The sequence below is a fragment of the Carassius auratus genome, chromosome 24, assembly GCF_003368295.1.
Source record: "Carassius auratus strain Wakin chromosome 24, ASM336829v1, whole genome shotgun sequence".
Classification (NCBI taxonomy): Eukaryota; Metazoa; Chordata; class Actinopteri; order Cypriniformes; family Cyprinidae; genus Carassius; species Carassius auratus.
Genome location: NC_039266.1, coordinates 16,955,879 through 16,973,368, shown reverse-complemented (window position 1 = coordinate 16,973,368; position 17,490 = coordinate 16,955,879). Strand labels below are relative to the sequence as shown.

General features: G+C 40.6%; 1 protein-coding gene across 1 annotated transcript in view; it reads right to left on the bottom strand.

Annotated features, from left to right (window-relative positions):
• The window catches only part of pola1 (polymerase (DNA directed), alpha 1), a 54,181-nt gene that overhangs the window by 13,125 nt on the left and 23,566 nt on the right, over positions 1-17,490 (bottom strand). Inside the window, exons 30-35 of the mRNA XM_026201321.1 lie at positions 17,282-17,414; positions 14,674-14,805; positions 14,406-14,580; positions 12,769-12,950; positions 10,449-10,580; positions 2,781-2,897 (exon numbers count right to left, since the gene is read on the bottom strand). Of these exons, the coding sequence (XP_026057106.1) occupies positions 2,781-2,897; positions 10,449-10,580; positions 12,769-12,950; positions 14,406-14,580; positions 14,674-14,805; positions 17,282-17,414 (871 nt within the window). The remainder of the gene's footprint in view (positions 1-2,780; positions 2,898-10,448; positions 10,581-12,768; positions 12,951-14,405; positions 14,581-14,673; positions 14,806-17,281; positions 17,415-17,490) is intronic.

Below are 17,490 nucleotides of genomic sequence, written 5' to 3'. Positions count from 1 at the left end.
AACAGTCTCTCCTGACAAAAGCAGGAAACGGTGTTTGGTTTGTAAATTTGGCTGTAATTACCGTTAGCCATGTGTCTAACTGCCAGAGGCGTGCAGGTCGAGCGAGAGAATAAAAGAGAATGGGGAGGGAGAGAAAAAGAGAGAGAGATGTTCAGCTCTGAAATTACCTCTTTCATAATAGTTTGTTTTGATAAGGCAGCATGTGTGGATCTGATGAACAACTGTTGCTGTCAATTTGATTAGCCATTATACTTTTATGTTAATTGCTGTTATTGGGTCACAGTCTTTCTGTGTCACCATAGAATCAGAGCGATGTGGGTGCCGGAGGAGTTTAGCAAGGGCTCTCTCCTCAGCACAACAGCTTTTAATTGCCCTCTACAGCTTCCGATGAGCCCAGCAGCTGTTGACCCATAATGCACTGGCTGGTCAACAGCCGTGCCTGTCGATTCAGCAATGCGGCCATAATGGAGCTCCTATAATCAGCGCCAGGTCACCATGTGTGCGCGAAGGAGATCGTGATCTAAAAACGCAGTCCAAGAAATAAGTGGACGGACATGCGAGGCAGGGCCAGGACGAGCTTCACAGCTGTGCTGACAGGTGTCAAAAGGGGTGTGACCAAGGCGCCGTCAAACGTTATTGAATTTAAACCCCCCACCCCGCAAACAGAGGCCCCTCCCTTATGCAGCTTTGCTCGGCTCAATGCTTTGTTCCTGTACTGACACCATTTCAATTTTCTCCACAAATCTGCAGCATTTTCGGCCCGAGTGACTGAGGAGCAAACCAGCTGTGAAATTGCCTCTCTCCTGAGACCCCCGCCTCATCTCCCCCTCCTTGATAGAGACATGGCAGCCAGTGCCGTACCACCAAACCTTTGGTACAGCCCAAATGCAGCCTGCCGGAAGAGCTGGATGGAGGGGAAAAGAGAACGTGTCAAGCATGAGGCCTTAGATCATGACCAAAGGGGTGTAAAAATAAAGTAGCTACATTTAAAAGACACTCAATGAAGATCAACGGCCAAACTTACGATGCAGATCTTTAATGACTCATGGTCATGGTGGTTATATGTAAAGGATGTACAATATCCTCTACGAGACGAGAAACAGAGAAAATGGCTACTCTTTCAATTCCCATAGATCTGTGCAGCTGCAAAAGAGAGGACGTGAAAAAAAGACGAAAATTCTCCAAACAGTTTTAATGAGGCTTAACAAAAAAAAAAAAAAAAACTTCCTATCTGAGTTAATTTTAACGGGCTGAGCTGGAAAAGGAAGGCGATCGGCATCACAAGGTTTCATAACGAGTCAATATATGTAAATCTTTACAAGGCAAACACAGTGGGAAACAAAGACATTTAACTGAAGCGCCAGTTGATGTCTCCACTTTTTGTGCACATAATTTCTCCCCATTGAAAGGTATAATTGCCTGCTATTTGAAGATATTCATGCTCAATTTTTGAAATTAATTTCAATTGGGGGGAAATGTAGAAATGTCAGCTCCCGTGAAAGGGATTTGATTTCAATTATCCTTGCTCAAAGGACTGTGATTTCCAAATACACTTAAGCAAAATTATGACAAGAATTTTTGTTCCCAGAAATTCAGTGTTTAAAGAGCGATTAGACGATAAATGGACTGGCTTTGAATTGAAGTGAATGTGCCGGTTACCATCTGAAAGGCACTCAATTATCCCTGATTGCTCCTGTTATAATGTATCAAATAGAGATACCTGCTATTGCTGTAATTTGTGTGAAAATTAACATGCTGCAATTTCCACTAGAGGGAAAAAAAGGAAGCCCTAATGGGTGCCTGAACGTACATCAATAAAATGGAGAGGGAGAAAGAGAGAGAGAGAGAGAGAGACAGCGGGTGGGGGTGGTTGGAGAGATCTACGAGCGAGGGAAAGCAGCTGAAAAAGAAAAACGGAGAGAGAGAGAGAGCGTGCCAGTGAAAGAAAACGAGTGAGAGAGAGGGAAAAAATTTAATTTACTGAAAATATTACAAATTGCACCTGTGTACAACTCCTTCAAATTACCGGCCAATCAGCCGAGGGTGCCTATTACGCTTCCATTTAATCTGGATACAATGGTAGTCAATGTCTCTGTGTCCGTGGAGACACCAGAGGAGACGCATTGCTGTCAGCCGAGCTGTAAAGCCCAGAACGACAGAGGGACGGTAGAGGGGTGAGGAAGTTAATGTTTTATTCAGCCGGCAGTTTAAACTGCCATCTCACCAGGCAGAGCAGAGGACAGCTAAGTGGCTATGGTGACAAGAGAAATTGTCCTTTTGGGTTTCAACCTGTCGCCACAGAACTAGATGCAGAAATAAAGCACGAGAAGGAATTGATGGGGGGGGGGGGGTGTTGGTAAAGGGACGAAAATGATAAAGAAGACAGACAGGGACAAAGACAGACACTCGTTTTTTACGAAAGGACGTCCCTCACTGTGTCTCTAGACTGGGCGAAGATGCTTCAAGTGATCACAGGATGAAGTAAGAGTGAAACACCCCACATACAGGTTTTCAAGCAGTGAGTCCAAGGCCAAGTCCAACTGGAGGCCAGTTCTTATCAGAGGAAGTTGTTAAGGAAGGAAGCAAACCCATAGTGTGTCATACAGGTCAGACAGGCCCGGTAATATATAATGGGTAGAAACATGAGTGACTGATGGGGGAAAAAGTACATGGACGGAATAAAAGGCCTGGGCCAAGGCATGGAGAACTTTCACAGGCTCCACAGCACCACCATCTGGACAAAGAGACTGTTTCTGTATACAAAAAAATGTGTGCAGTACCTCAGGCCTCAGCGTGGATCTGAGACAGGCTGGACAGATCGGTCCAGACCTCGAGAACGCGATGGGTAGCCGGCGGGTTCGGTTCTGGCAGGCCTGATCCTCACACAGCAGCCAACCCTGTGTAAATAGAGAGAAAGAAAATAATTGAAAAAGCTGATCAGCAGTTATGCACATGTCCATAGGTGGCTCGGCCCCCAGGAGACGGGTCGCTGGTGATTTTGCCTGTGGTGGGGCCGTGTGAGGCCTCAGCCTGCAGCAGATGCAGCTGCCCCCTGCTGACACTGCCTTTCCTGCCCCTGTTATTACAGCGGGGGCCGAGGGTAATGCCCTGCTAATGACGGAGCACTAAATAAACCCCTAGTATCAGAGGAGCACCTGTCCCTGAAGCATTACCACCACCTACCCTACTATAGACTGAAGGAGGCTGAAAAAGAGAGAGAAAGGGGGAGACAGAAATAGAGACAGGAGAATAGGGCCTGCTGAAAGATGCAATATTAGACATAAAACTAGAACTTCAACACTTTTTTTGTGTTGAAATTGCACTTTCATTCAGAGAGAACACATTAAAGAATTATAACTGTTACAAAGAATTTGGTTTAAAATAAACATTGCTTTTTTTAAATTTCTATCCATCAAAGAAAACTGGAAAAAAATCTGTTTCCAGAAAATTAAGCAGCACAACTATTTTCAATGTTGATAATCACAAGAAATGTTTCTTAGGCACCAAAACAGCATATTAGAATGATTTTTGACAGAACTTGTGACACTAAAGACTAGAGTAAAGGCTGAGGAAAATCAGCTTTAAAGAAGAATAAATTACATTTTAAAAAAGTATTAACAAGATTACTGTTTGTAAAGTTGTATGATATTTGAGATCAGATAACTTCAACCCTGGTGAACACCATTATCACTCAAAACACTTTTAAAGTCAGTTTATTTATTTCCTGAAGTTGTCAGTCTTTACACCCAGATTTTATTTCTTTATTTAATTATTATTATTTACTCATCTATTTATCACCTCCTTTATTTACAAGGACATTAGAGAAATTACGTGAAATTATATAAAGAAGAGGGTGGAATTGGATCAAGAAAATATTGCAAGCCAGATTTGAACCTGTACGACCCACATGATCACCATGACTCTGCATTATTACATGTTCCAGGTGTCAATTCAAATAACTTCACAGCTTTCCTTTTTAGACTGCACAGAATATAGATGTTAACTAACAGGTTTTTTTTTTTTACTCAGTTAAGGTCTGGCTTAATTCTGGTATAAAATGCCAATTTTATGCTGCAATTAATTCCTTATGTATATAACAAGTTTGCTCAAGTTTCACACAGAAATATGGCACATAAAGGTAAACTGGTTTCATTTGTCTCTATTGCCTGATCTACAAGCATCTGTGGATAAGCTGGTCAACTGCTGAATCCAGAGCCGAGTCTTGTCATCCCACCTGTGCTGTCAAACCTGTTCGGCCTACATGGGTTATTGTTCAGACCTCACAGCATTATCGGAATCAACGGCTTGTTTTCATTTCTCAATTAATCTCATCTGTGATGTGTTTTGTGCGGATGTTATTTGCGTAATTAGCAGTAAGCCCAGGGGCTAAGGGAAACCCAGAGTGTGTAATTGAATCTGAACATATGTGAGCTGTTTGGCTTTCATTTTGAAGAGAGCGTTGGTGTTATCACCCCTCTGTTTGCCTTAACAGATCTTTTGTGCCTCTGGAGGCCCAAGACTAAACCAACAGTCCAGTTCCCATGGGCTTAGCAAAAGACTGCGACTACAGAAACACACACACAAGCCAACTGAAAAAAAATTAAGTCATTGTTTTTAAACCCAAAATTCAGCAGGGATGGCCAGTAGAGACTGTCCTATGTACAGTGGCCTGATTTGATGAAAAAGGGAGGGATGGAGACTTTTTGTCATTTCACCTGTTTGCTGACACACATTTCTTTATTCTGAATTAGTGCCCCTTAAAGAGGCATTGAGCTTACATACATGCAGAGTTCTAAAGTATTTTATTCTCCTCCTTGGGCAAAAGAATAAAAACAGAGTGGTGGTGAAACAGATAGCATTAGCGTCAGTGCACATCATAAAAAATAGGCCAGAAACACACTCTTTGCAAGCATATTCAGTAGAGGTGTATTGACACCAGGAATCAGGCTGATCCGATATTAGAAGATCTGCACTCCACCGCGGTTAGCGCTCACATTCACTGATCTATATATAACTGAACTGCGCACTTGCCCATGTCTTCCAAGCGAGCCAGGGACTGCTAAACAGAGCAATCACACTAATAAAAATTAACCGGGCTTTTGGGGTCAAACTCGCTCCGATAAAGATTGCCTAGTGTGAACACACCCTAATTATTCTATTAAAAAAAGTGCACAAATCACTACTTTTGAATGCATTTTTAGTTCTGTGCATAACAATGCAATTAATTGTGACAAAAAAATGTATTCGTTGCCCAGCACTATCAATTACATTTTAATATTTGGTCACAAATTGGATATTTAGACATAGGTTTATGTATTCTCCTGTGTGTTGGCAAATGTTTATAAATGATTTACGTTATAATTCTAGTGAGATAATGCTCACTAGCCGTGATTCTACTGTCGGGCCAGTGCGAGCCAGTGCTTCAAACGGGCCAGGCAGGGCTAATAGCCTCGGGCCTTTAGCACCGAGGTCAAAATAGCACTGCATTTCCACTGTCGGGCCAGAAGCTCGACTGCACTTCACTAAAACAACATCATGCCACCCCATCATAACACCAACAAAGAGAACAAAAAATAAATAAAAATAAAATAAAAATAAAAAAAACGCCATTATATTTTTATGATAGGCTACGCAGAGCTAAACTCTAGAGACGAGACTTATGACAGATAAAATATGTTACTAAATAAATACACAATTGTGATAAAGAATAAGAAACTGGTGTTTTTCAAGCGGTCACATTTACCATGTTTACTATGGTAACGTTAATGCCTAGCGTGCACAGTCTTTTGCTTCACTTATAAATATTTCTGCCTTGAATGGTGATTATAATCCACATTGGATCAAGTTATTTCAAACACTCGCTGCTGACTGAACGTGAGTTTTACGAGAAATGGATAAACTCCACCTTTGTTCATAACCACTCCTCTAACCCCAGCTGGCCCGCTTTGGCCCAAGGATTTCGTAGGGCCAAAAAAAACAGGCCGTTAGCCCCGAGGAAGCACCGACGAGGTATGATCAAGCACCGGAAGTGACAGTGGAAATGAGACTGGCCCTGGCATGCATTTTCATGCCCGTTTTTCATCACAGTTTCTTCAAGTTACACTGGACTTTTATTTTGATGGGTTACTGTGTAAACCTTTTTGTCTCTTTGTATATATGATGATAGTTTTTCCTCAAAAGGAATTGTAAAACGCTTATGAAGTGACACTGAGAGCAGTTCTGCAGATTATGTTTGTGTGTTCATGCACTCATATATTGAGGCAGCAAAGGCTGAAAACACTTCAGTATGTGTGTAGTAAACCAAACCGCACATCTGCCCCATTCACTCAAACAGAGAAATGCAGAATATGCAGGATTTATATTTATATAGTATATTTGTGGTTTATTATTCACAGACATTAATCAGTATTGCATTTGCATTTAAGTGTATGTTTTATTTATTCACCCAAAATTTGGCAAATTGGACGTTATTCAGTAAATTCCAATTTTATGCCATGATTCCACGATTCTGTCACATGTCCTATTTTCAGCAGCCATTATTCAAGTCACACGTTCCTACACAAACCATTAAAATATACTGATTTGGTGGGTTTTCTTTTTTCAAATTTTTAAAATTGGTGTAGAAAAAAGTTGCTGCCTAATATTTTCGTGGAAACCATGACATACATCTTCCAGTCTTCTGTAATATATGCCTGCCCTGCTCACCTGTGGATGCTCGAAATATTCTAAGAATCTTCTAAAAATACATCAGAGGAAACATTCACTCTATAAACTAGAGACCACACAAAATACTCTAAACCAGGTGACAAAAACACAACCTGCTTATTTGATAGACAGACTCAGTTTGCATCTTCACTGTAACCAAGAAATAGGGGATGGGCAGAAAAAAAAGAAGAAAATCAGGGAGCAAAAGAGAGAAAAAAGCATCTAATTGAAACACTAAGAGCTCGCTCTGTGAGAGAGAGAGGCAGGATAAAGCTTCATAATTGCATAATTATACCAGTCGATACCTGACACTGCGAATACAGCCACTTCTGCAGCCGTCAAATGAGTTCCACATAATTTAACCAAACACTGGGCAAAGACTGGGGCCCACAGATCAGTGCAAGCTACCGGAAAAACGTTCTCACTCTTCTCCTTTCTTTCTCACATCTATACCTGCTGGTCTTTTTCCAGAGCGGTTACACCCGGAGTATTTCGGTTCAGACTGCAATCAGGACTTGGCACTTAAGGTTTCATATCTGTATCAGGTTTCTAAGGAGATGTGTGCTTTCTTAACCATTCTGAATTAGGAATACCACTTTTACTATCTCTTCAACACCTGATGCAGAAGGCTTTTTTTTACAGTTTTCCAAAGAAAATGATGCAAAGGGTGGTTGCTAGGGAGTTGCTACGCAGTTACAAAGGTGCTCCAAGTCTTTATGATATTTTGGTCCACTGGGCTACACAATTAATCAAAATAACATAAAATCGCAACATGGCGAGTGTTGTGCGAGATGATCTGTTACAAGTATCCTCTCATGTCAAAAACTGAATAAATAATAAAAGTCAAAATTAACAAGAAGCAATATAAGACAAAAAATTTAAAGAAAAAAAAATTTCACGTGATATTATTCTAACATTTCTAATAATAATAATGGTGCAAAATGTAAAATGGTAAATAATTTAAAATCACAAAAATCAATATTTTATCAATATCAATTAAGCAAAAAAACCCTACTGATCCCTAAATATGGTAAATGCAAGCCCCCTAGATTTTTTTGCCTGTTTTAATGCAAAAATTATAAGGACTAAAAAGTATGTAAAAAATACAATCCAAAAAACATGTCAATTGCACAATTTGAATCATTTCCATCCATAACTCGAAACACGCTTGATGGCATGCTGAAGAAACCACAACAGAGATGTGTGCCTTAGCAAGCACCGCTAAATGAAGGAATTTTGCCACCTAAACACCCATAAATTCACCAGCCCCACTGAACATGCACACAACCCCTCTGATGCCCTTAATCCAGAGCTGTCCCTTTTAGTTCAGGAAAAAAAGATGCAATTACAGGCAGCTTGGTGCAAAAAAGCCCCCAAGACAACAGCCTCTCATGGGCTTTGTGCCTTGGTAATCAACAGCTGTACATTCACACAGCGGCTGCGGAGCCCGAGAGCGGCTGAATGGACGCAAATGCGTCCACTTTGTACATCTCTGCTTTAATCAAGCCTTTTCTATTCAGCAATCTGACCTTTTGTTCAAAACAGGATTATCACCTTTTTTTATTTATTTTTTTCGGTCACCCCCCCACCACCACCATCACATCCCGAAGCCAGTTACCAAGGGCGAAGCACATGACGAACATAATTGCAATAATTTGTTAAACGCCATGGCAACCCACATTAGAATGGGGTAAATACGGGGGGTGCCACTTCGTGCCACGCTCTCATTTTGTAGAAGACTCCAGGAGTCAGAACGGATGACAAGGAAAGAGAGAAGTGGGGGGGGACGAGGGGAAAGCATATTTGCTTTGTCTCTAAAGGGTGGTTTTATTGGTAATGGTGGTGGGCTGAAGGTGGAGGTGGCAGTGATTTCTTTCATGATTAATGCCTCGCTGGTGTTCCGTAGGAAACTCAACAAACACCGCTGACTTCCAATCTGTAACCATGTAAGCTGCAAGTCCTCCCTCACGCAGCCAGGCTTTCTCTCTCTATCTCTGCGAACAAACAACTCTATTTGAGCTCTCCCCTCAGCTGAAAGGAATCCTTAATTACACAATATCAGCCTCTTCATTGCTCCTAGTGTGGGAGGGGATGGCTGAGCTGTGTCCACTGAAGCCGGGCCTGAGCGAGGAGGGGGGCCGCATTCACTACCAGCAGCTGTTTCACACATACTGACAAAAGAGCCTACAGGCACCGTCCCAGCAAGGGAGGTGGCTACATTCAGGCCGCTAATTGATTTTTCTGCACAGCACTGTGGGAGAATATACCCCCATGTCTTTCAAGTCGGATTCGTGAGTTTCCGGCATTCCAGAACTTCCCAGCTCGGCTAGAAAGTTCCAGAACCTGGCTCGCTTGTTCCCCGACTGGACATGGCATGCAGTGATTATGGTTGTCGATCAAAACCCTAAGCTGGGAAATTAGATACACAGACGTATGTGCACTCTTAACGCAGGCCCAATATCTGCACACTTGTCACATCGCCAGGGCCTGTATTTCTGCAAAGACACAGCAAGTGCGCACAAAATTAAACCCATTTGTGGCACAGCGGGAGGGGGGCGGTAGCTGTTTGGAGCAACGCACAAAGGCGAAAAAACGCATCTGAAATTCAATAAAGACAGGAAATAAACAAACAGAATGAGGAAGGTGAGCTCAAATTAACCCATGTTACGTGCTCACAGAGTGGCCGGGTGGTGAAATGTAAATGAATCACTTAAGACCAACTCATTAGGCAGGGAGCTAATTAAAGTAGAGGATGAAGACTCTTGGACAATAAACTTGATAATGTGTACCTGTAGTGTTACTGTATAGGACACATTTAAAAAGGAAGGCACATGAACAAAGAGCTTCGGCAAAAGCATACGCAAATGATTATTTTGTCTTTCACAGGACACAAATTCTGTGACCCTTGACGTGATAAGGTTTTTTTTTTTTTTTTTTTTGCATGATTTGCAGTGTTGAGAGTGGGAAACAGGAGAAGTTGGTTTAATATTTTGAACGTTATTATAGGTATGCTGCTATTTTGAGTATTGGGTCTACTGACAGACCGGTATCAAAAGACTAGGATTAATAATTAAAATTATTAACATCAGAATATAAGGTTAAAACATTTACTGATGCTCAAGAAGGCAACACAATGCATTAAGAGCTGGATGGTGTAAAACTTTCTGAATTGGATGATCAGGGTAAATTGTACTTATTTTATCTTCTGGGAAACTTTTAAGAACTTTTGGAGCTTCTTAAGTGTAGTACCAAATTATATTAATATAAGAAAAATTTACACATCATCATCATGTTCATATGTTTACACCCTCTGGCTCTTAATGCATTGGATTGCCTTCTCGAGCATCAGTAAATGTTTCCTTTTGTAATAGCTGTGTATCAGTGTGAAAAAATGGATCTCATCAAATCATAGTCACTGTTGGAAAGGGTTCAAATATGCAGAAGAACCAAAGAATGTGCAGGAACTGTTCAGGACCATCGAGGGACTTATGAACAACTATCACAACACAGAAAAACAGTTGTGAATCATCCAGGAAACAACACATATTATTAGGATTGTACACTATCTTAGACTGTACACATTTGGTGAGGATTTTCTTCATCGATTTGCAAAACTCTTGGAGCAAATAGGTATTTATTAGTTACATGGCTCCTTATTATGCGACACCTGATCCACTACACCTACAGTGGCCAATCTGAAACATATAGGTGGTGCATTACGAGAAGCATTTGTTCATACTTACACTGTAGTATCTCCTGATGTGGCGGCGAATGTCTAGTTGCAGTTTGTTGCCAATTTTAATATGATGCTCAATAGGGCTGCCTCGACAGGGGATATGGCAACAATTCTTCAGGCTGGGCTGTAAGGTGCTCCCCTGGAAACAAATAAATGAACTTAACACAGCATTTGATCACGGCACACAAGCCCACACACATACAAAAAAAACAAAAAAAACATTTCACCCACATCATAATCAGGGCATTTATCCTGTTGACTGGCATTGCCCAAAGAAGCTTTTAAAGGCTATTAGACCTGACCTATTAGACATTCAAACATACTAAAAATATAATGTCAGTGCCCTTGGACCAAGGCTCTAGGGTATCTAGGTTGGGAACAGAAACACATGAGCAAAAATGGCACTTCATTAGGCTTTCAGCTGTGTATCTGGGTGACAGCATGTAACAAATGCCATACTGCGCAGATGATTTGCAAGCTTTGCCAGCTTTTCTACATCTAAAAGGCCCCAGACCTCCCACTAAGAAACAGTGGCAACAATTGTAGTTAAACAGTGGATAAAAACTACTGTAGCCTGATATCCCTTCAATCTAACCTCACATGGGCACTAGCAGAGCTGTTTATGGTGCTCATTATGCCTCAAATAAGCTGTGTGTGTGCGGCTAATGCATCAGCACACTTGCTCGAGCTCACCGTCTCACACAAACACATCACTCTTGCTTTTATGGTACGGTGGTGGTGAAGCGCTGCTCAATTCACTCTCCGGTAGTCGCTGTGAGCCATTAGCGTTTTTATGATCTTTACATCTCTCTCTGAGCGCCACTTTAAGGGGGAACCATGTGTCTATGCAAATACTGTCTAGTATCATCTGTTTGCATTCCTGTTGTCCTCCTCCCGCTCTCCACGGCCAGCTCTGATAAGAGAGCGATCTGCAGTGACTGTGAGTCAAGGCTGTCCTTTAAAGCCTTCTTTTCTTCAACGCACTCCCTTTAACCAGAGCTCCGCTATAACCCTGTACTCCTAATTATTAGATACCTTATCAGAACTGTACGTAACACGCTAGATGCCATGCTGAATGAAAATAAGGCTGTGAAACATAAGTATAGTTTTGTTTAATGGCTTTAATGTTTCCTGCGCTGCTATGGAGAAGTGTCCCCTTTTCGCAGATAAATCTGCAAGCACTAAGGTTAATTATTTTTATGTGAGCACACAGGGTTGCCCAAATTTGTGAACAAACTACTCAGTTTTGGTTTCTTAATGACTCAGTTGAACTGCCTGGTGAATCAGACAGCTCACGTTCTTACAGCCCTAGATGAAGCATTTGGACACTGAACCACTGGATACAATTGCAACTAAACCAAACAGAGAAATGTTAAAATACTGTAATAAACACAAACAAACAAATTAAATTGTAAATTGTAATAGTAGTTAAAGATACATAACTGTAACAAGAGTTTCAAAGTTTTGTGAGGTAGTACAAATTTGTACGTATTAGCCACCTTGTCAAAAATGTATGAATTGCCATGAAATCAGGAAGATTAATCTAAGATTCGTATTAATCTAAGGATCTTACTTAATATCCTAATGATTTCTGGCATAAAAGGAAAATCAATTATTGAGACCCATAAAATGTATTATATTATATTTATATTTTATATACAAATATAACCCAGCTATTTAAGACCGGTTTTGTGGTCCAGGGTCACATATGGTGTTTACCCTGATTAAAGTCCATGATGGCTTGTAACCCATTTCTAATTTATAGTGCACATAAATGCCAACCAGTTTTCCCAGAATTCCAAGCCTTCCCTGGCCTGAAGCATGCAAAATCTCTAAACAGCTAGGAGGACAGAGGTCAAGCCAGTGGAGAGGGGGGTCAATGTCACTTTTCATGAGTCTTGGACAAGAGAAAGCTGTGCATGAGCATGTGCGTGTGTGTGGACCCTTAATTAGAGGCAGATTACACACGCTCCTCTAGCCCCCGCTGACCTCGGCCTGGAGTATGACGGACATCCTGTGTACTGAAGAGCTCCAGGAATATACCCCAGCAGAACCGCTCTTCCCACTGCCCAGCTCTGCCAAGCCTCTATAAATAAAGTGTGTGGCTCTGAAATTAATAGGCCGGTAAAAGCCTGAAGCGGAGGAAGTAATCACCTGCACCGCTTAAATTTATTGTTACCTGTCATTACACAATATTTAACAGGAAGTTAAGGTAGGATGCAATCGAACGGTGAGAAATGCATGAATCGGGACGGACTGCTTGGCATTTTGCTGACCGATAAGATCAGGTCTGCTAATGGATGTGAATATGAGGACTGATAACTCACCGCCCCTTCAAACACGTTGTCGTAGATGTTTTCGGTACCACAGTCAGGGCAAGTGAAAGTAAACCTCTCGCAATCACGGTAGCGCTCTTCGTCAGTAAGTTGGGCGGGAGCACCCAGAAAATTGTCCACTTCGTCCTCACGTTGATGCTGCTGTTGAGCTCGGAAGTGACTTGGGTCGAGACCTGGACAAGCAGGTAAAGAAAAACGTTCAAGTAATAAATCTCTCAAAAAACACTCAAACCATTTAGCATTTAATAGCAAAGGAAACAACTATGTTAATAAACAGAGAAGTCAGCAGTGCAAGTTTGTGAAGTTCTAGGATGAAATGTACTTCTGCTGTGTTGGCGATAACGCCATGCAGGCTCAGACTTCCCCATGGATGTATTTATGGACAGTGATGGAAAGAGGGGTAAAGGGAAAAGCTGAAAGAGGATAGAGGGACAGAAAGAAAGAGAAGATGGCACGGCCGCTGGAGGCAAGAGGAGGGAGACTAGCTAACGATAAGAATAAACTGGAAACATAATAAGGGGAAAGAGGAGGGGTAGAGAAAGCGCAGCTATCCGATTTTTCCCAGGCAGCTGAGATCATCAAATCATTAAGAGACAGCAGCTGAATCTCCATTTAATCCCCCCAGGTGACACCGAACACTACTAGAGCACGGAAAAACAGCCTACGTCCCCCTGGGTAATTTGGCTAAGTGAATAAATGAGCACATAAGTAAGTGTTGACTATGAGACTTCAGGGATTAACCGCCGTCTCTGAGGATCCAAACCCGCAGAGGCCCGAGTGCTGCTGCCATCTACAGGTACACATGCAACATGTCTCACACACACACATACACACACATCTGTGGTCAAGGGAACAGGGTCGTGCATGAACTGTAGTTAGGAATGGACACTGAATGTTGTGTGCATTGTGAGAGTGTTTAACATGACTACTTGAGAAGCAGTTGATCGGGATATTCTGGAAGCAAATATGGCGTAAATTGTGTTGCTAACCGTTAAATAAATGAAGGTAACCAGCTACTTGGTTCTGGTGACACGGTGGGGAGATTGAATTAGCGTCTGAGTTTTGGACCCAACGGCGGGATACCAAACAACAAGGGTCTGTTGCCATGGAGACAGAGTGGCAAGGGTTCATGCACTTTTTAAAGAAACTGAATTTCCATCTGGGGGGTGGGGGGTGCTGCTGTAAATGGGATCTCAGCTGCTAGGGAAAAGAAAGCAATAAATAAACTTGATTTTCTTTAATGATCTGAAATTAACACGTTTACAAACCAGCTAAACATAAACTTAATGGTAAAAAAGATATATATAAAAAATATATCAAATTATGAATGATTCGTTAACAACTTAAATCAGTTGAAATATGTTCAGAATTTTTTTTTTTTTTAATGAATAAAAACAAATACATAAATACATAAAATGAAATTAAATAGCTAAAAAGCTTCATTAATTTTCACAATGACAGTTAAAATAAGTTCAGACATCACAGTGAGGTAAAAAATTATAATAATTCAATATCTATACTATATTATATGCTGCTCTTCGTGTCAAAAGAAATGAGCAAACTAATCCTTTTTCATTTATCCTTTTTGGCAAAATATAATCAATACTGATCCAGACAGAGTGTCTCACCAAGCCATGTAGCAATAAGCACTGCATCAATGCCTTCGATAGGCTCACAGATTCGGCCCACCACAGGGTGCACCTGCTGGGACAGGTAGTACTGTGTGTCCAGGCTGAGTCCCGGCTGTTTCTGTAGCTGTTCCAGGGCATACGCCCTCTGACTGGCTGCCAGGTTTGAACCATCCTAACAGAGGAAAGCACAGGCAGTGGGGGAAGGTTAGTGTGGGTTCACTGCCAAATTTTAGAGTCAGAAGTACAAAATACACAGGCCACTCACCTGACAGATGACATAAGAAACAGTGTCACCCGCTTTAATCTTCTTTCCACCCTGGGAGTTGATCCAGAGGGCAACATGGACATGGGGGAGACTCTTCTTGTCAGGGTAGTCCTGAGGATCCTTTGTCAAGGACTGGAAAAAAAATTATTCCCTTGAAAAACACTTCACGAGACAGTCATGAAATTTTCCCATGACTTAAAAAAAAAAAAAATATATATATATATATATATATATATATATATATATATATATATATATTAGGGGTGTAACGGTTCACAAAATTCACGGTTCGGTTCGGTTCAATACACTGATGTCACGGTTCGGTACGGTTCGGTACGTTTTAGATACAGCAAAAAGAAAAAATTGGCAGATAAATTTCCTTGATTTTTTAAAAAATGTTTTATTTATTAAAACTAACAAAGTATGTGTTTTTTTTACATTGAACAATGATGGAGCTATTCTTTACCCATCTTCTATGGTGTTTTCTTAGCAGCATACTGTATAAAACAAAAATATCTCCTTATAAATTTTTTTTAAAAAATTAAATGTAATATTGTTGTAGTGGTTATGAACAAATACAAAGATGTAACTCTTTTTATATGGAACTCTATAACTCTTTATATTTAGTGTGTTTTTACTCAATTGGTTCTCTATTTGGGCTTATGTTTTTTGGAACAAAGCAGGAATTACGGTCTGTCTGAAATGGGCTCGAGAAGGAATATTGTAATGGGGCTCAATTACATTAAGCATGTTCTTAAAACCTGCGTTTTCCACTACAGAGTAAGGTCTCATATCCGCGGCTATAACGTAAATGCACCATTCGCTGCGGTGATGTCCGTATACGGAGCCCGGGACGTCACCTGTAGGAGAAAAAAAAGCAATCCGTGGCGACGGTTTTGCAATCCGTCCCCTCAGTTTATAAACCGTACTCACGAATTCATAAACTGTTCACTCGATTTAACAAATCGTGCCCACGGATTAACAAACCGTGCCCACGAATTTCCAATCCGTGCACTTAGATTTTGTAAACCGTACCCTCGGTTTTTGAATCCGTACCCACGAATTCATAATCCGTGCGCACGCTTTCGCAATCCGTTCCCTCGGATTTGTAAACCGTACTCACGGATTCATGCAGCAAACTCCTACGTGTTAACATACAGTTTTATTGAATATTATTATGTGGAATAGGTTTACAGCAAAGTGTCTTAAGTGATTCTCTATCAAGTGTAGTACGAGGTGGAATACAAAGATTTAATAAGAAAGATGCGCATTAAAATCTTGTTCAATTGCTGATAATCTATAATAGCACTTGATTATTATTGTGCAATAAACCTGGCATTGTGACTGACTCTGGAGTAATTTTTTCCTCTTTTGTAAGTTATTTTGGATAAAAGATTCTTATGCATAACCTGTTTAATAATATATAATAATGATACAAATAAAAATAAAGTTATTTTTTATAATTTTAATTTGTAGGCTAAATAAATGAGTACAAGACAGTAAAAATATTTGTCATAAAATAATTTGTGAATTGCTTTATTTTTAAATAACCTTTGGACAGTTTTGGAAATGCTTGTGTACAATTCTTTCTTAACATGAAGACTTATTTTTGTGATTTTATTATACTAAGCTCCACCCACCTCACCCCACCTGCCGGAGTTAGATGCATGTTTCACTGTTAAGTGTAAAATGCGTGTCAGTTTTCAAATCCGAGGGAACGGATTGCGAAAGCGTGCGCACGGATTATGAATTCGTGGGAACGGATTCAAAACCCGAGGGTACGGTTTACACAATCTAAACGCACGGACTGGGAATTCGTGGGCACGGTTTGTTAATCCTGGGTACGATTTGTTAAACCGAGTGAACAGTTTATTAATTCATGAGCACGGTTTATAAACTAAGGGGACGGATTGCAAAACCGTCGCCACGGATTGATGTTTTTTCTCTCCTACAGGTGACGTGCGGGGCTCCGTACCGAGCCTTCAGCGCGTACTGAGTGAGCGAGCGCCTGCTGAGTAGCCTAACATAAACATATAAGTTGGTGTTTTTTTTTCTTCGGGGGTGTCAGGGGCATTGCCTGTTACGTCGTTTGGGTTATTGGGCTACCTTGTTGAACGCATAACATTATATTTCACACACCTTTTTTATTTTCCAAATTTAATTAATTAGTCCAACGAACCGTTCGGTACATAATGCGTACCGAACCGAAAGCCTCGTACCGAACGGTTCAATACGAATACGCGTATCGTTACACCCCTAATATATATATATATATATATATATATATATATATATATGGTTCTAATGGTTTGAACATTTTAAATGAGTTTTGTGCCATTCTTTACACAACTACATAAATAAACAGATATTTTCAGTTTAGAGTAATACATTATTTTTGCTTCAAATAAAAGCTGCTCATTTAAACGTCATATTCACAGAATAAAAAAAGATCCCAAACTTTCAGTCTCTACATAATAACCAATACACCATTTGTTTTTTTGTTTTGAGCTGTTAAGGTTTTATAATCTTTTAACTAGTAGTGTAAATATTTTCCTTATTCATAGCCGAACCAATCTGCGAAAAGCCTGTTTGTAATTCAGTCCTTTACCTTGTGTATCTCAAACATACTGAGTGGAATAGTGCCATTGGCCACCTTCTCTCCAACCTCAATCAGATGTTTCTGAATGTTCTCTACGATGGTGTCCCGGTTCTGGTCTGACAGAATCTGACCAATCACGTAACTACATGAAAGAGAAAAAGAACATATAAATCACAGCTGTATTAAAAGAATATATACAGAATCAGAAAGAGCTGTTT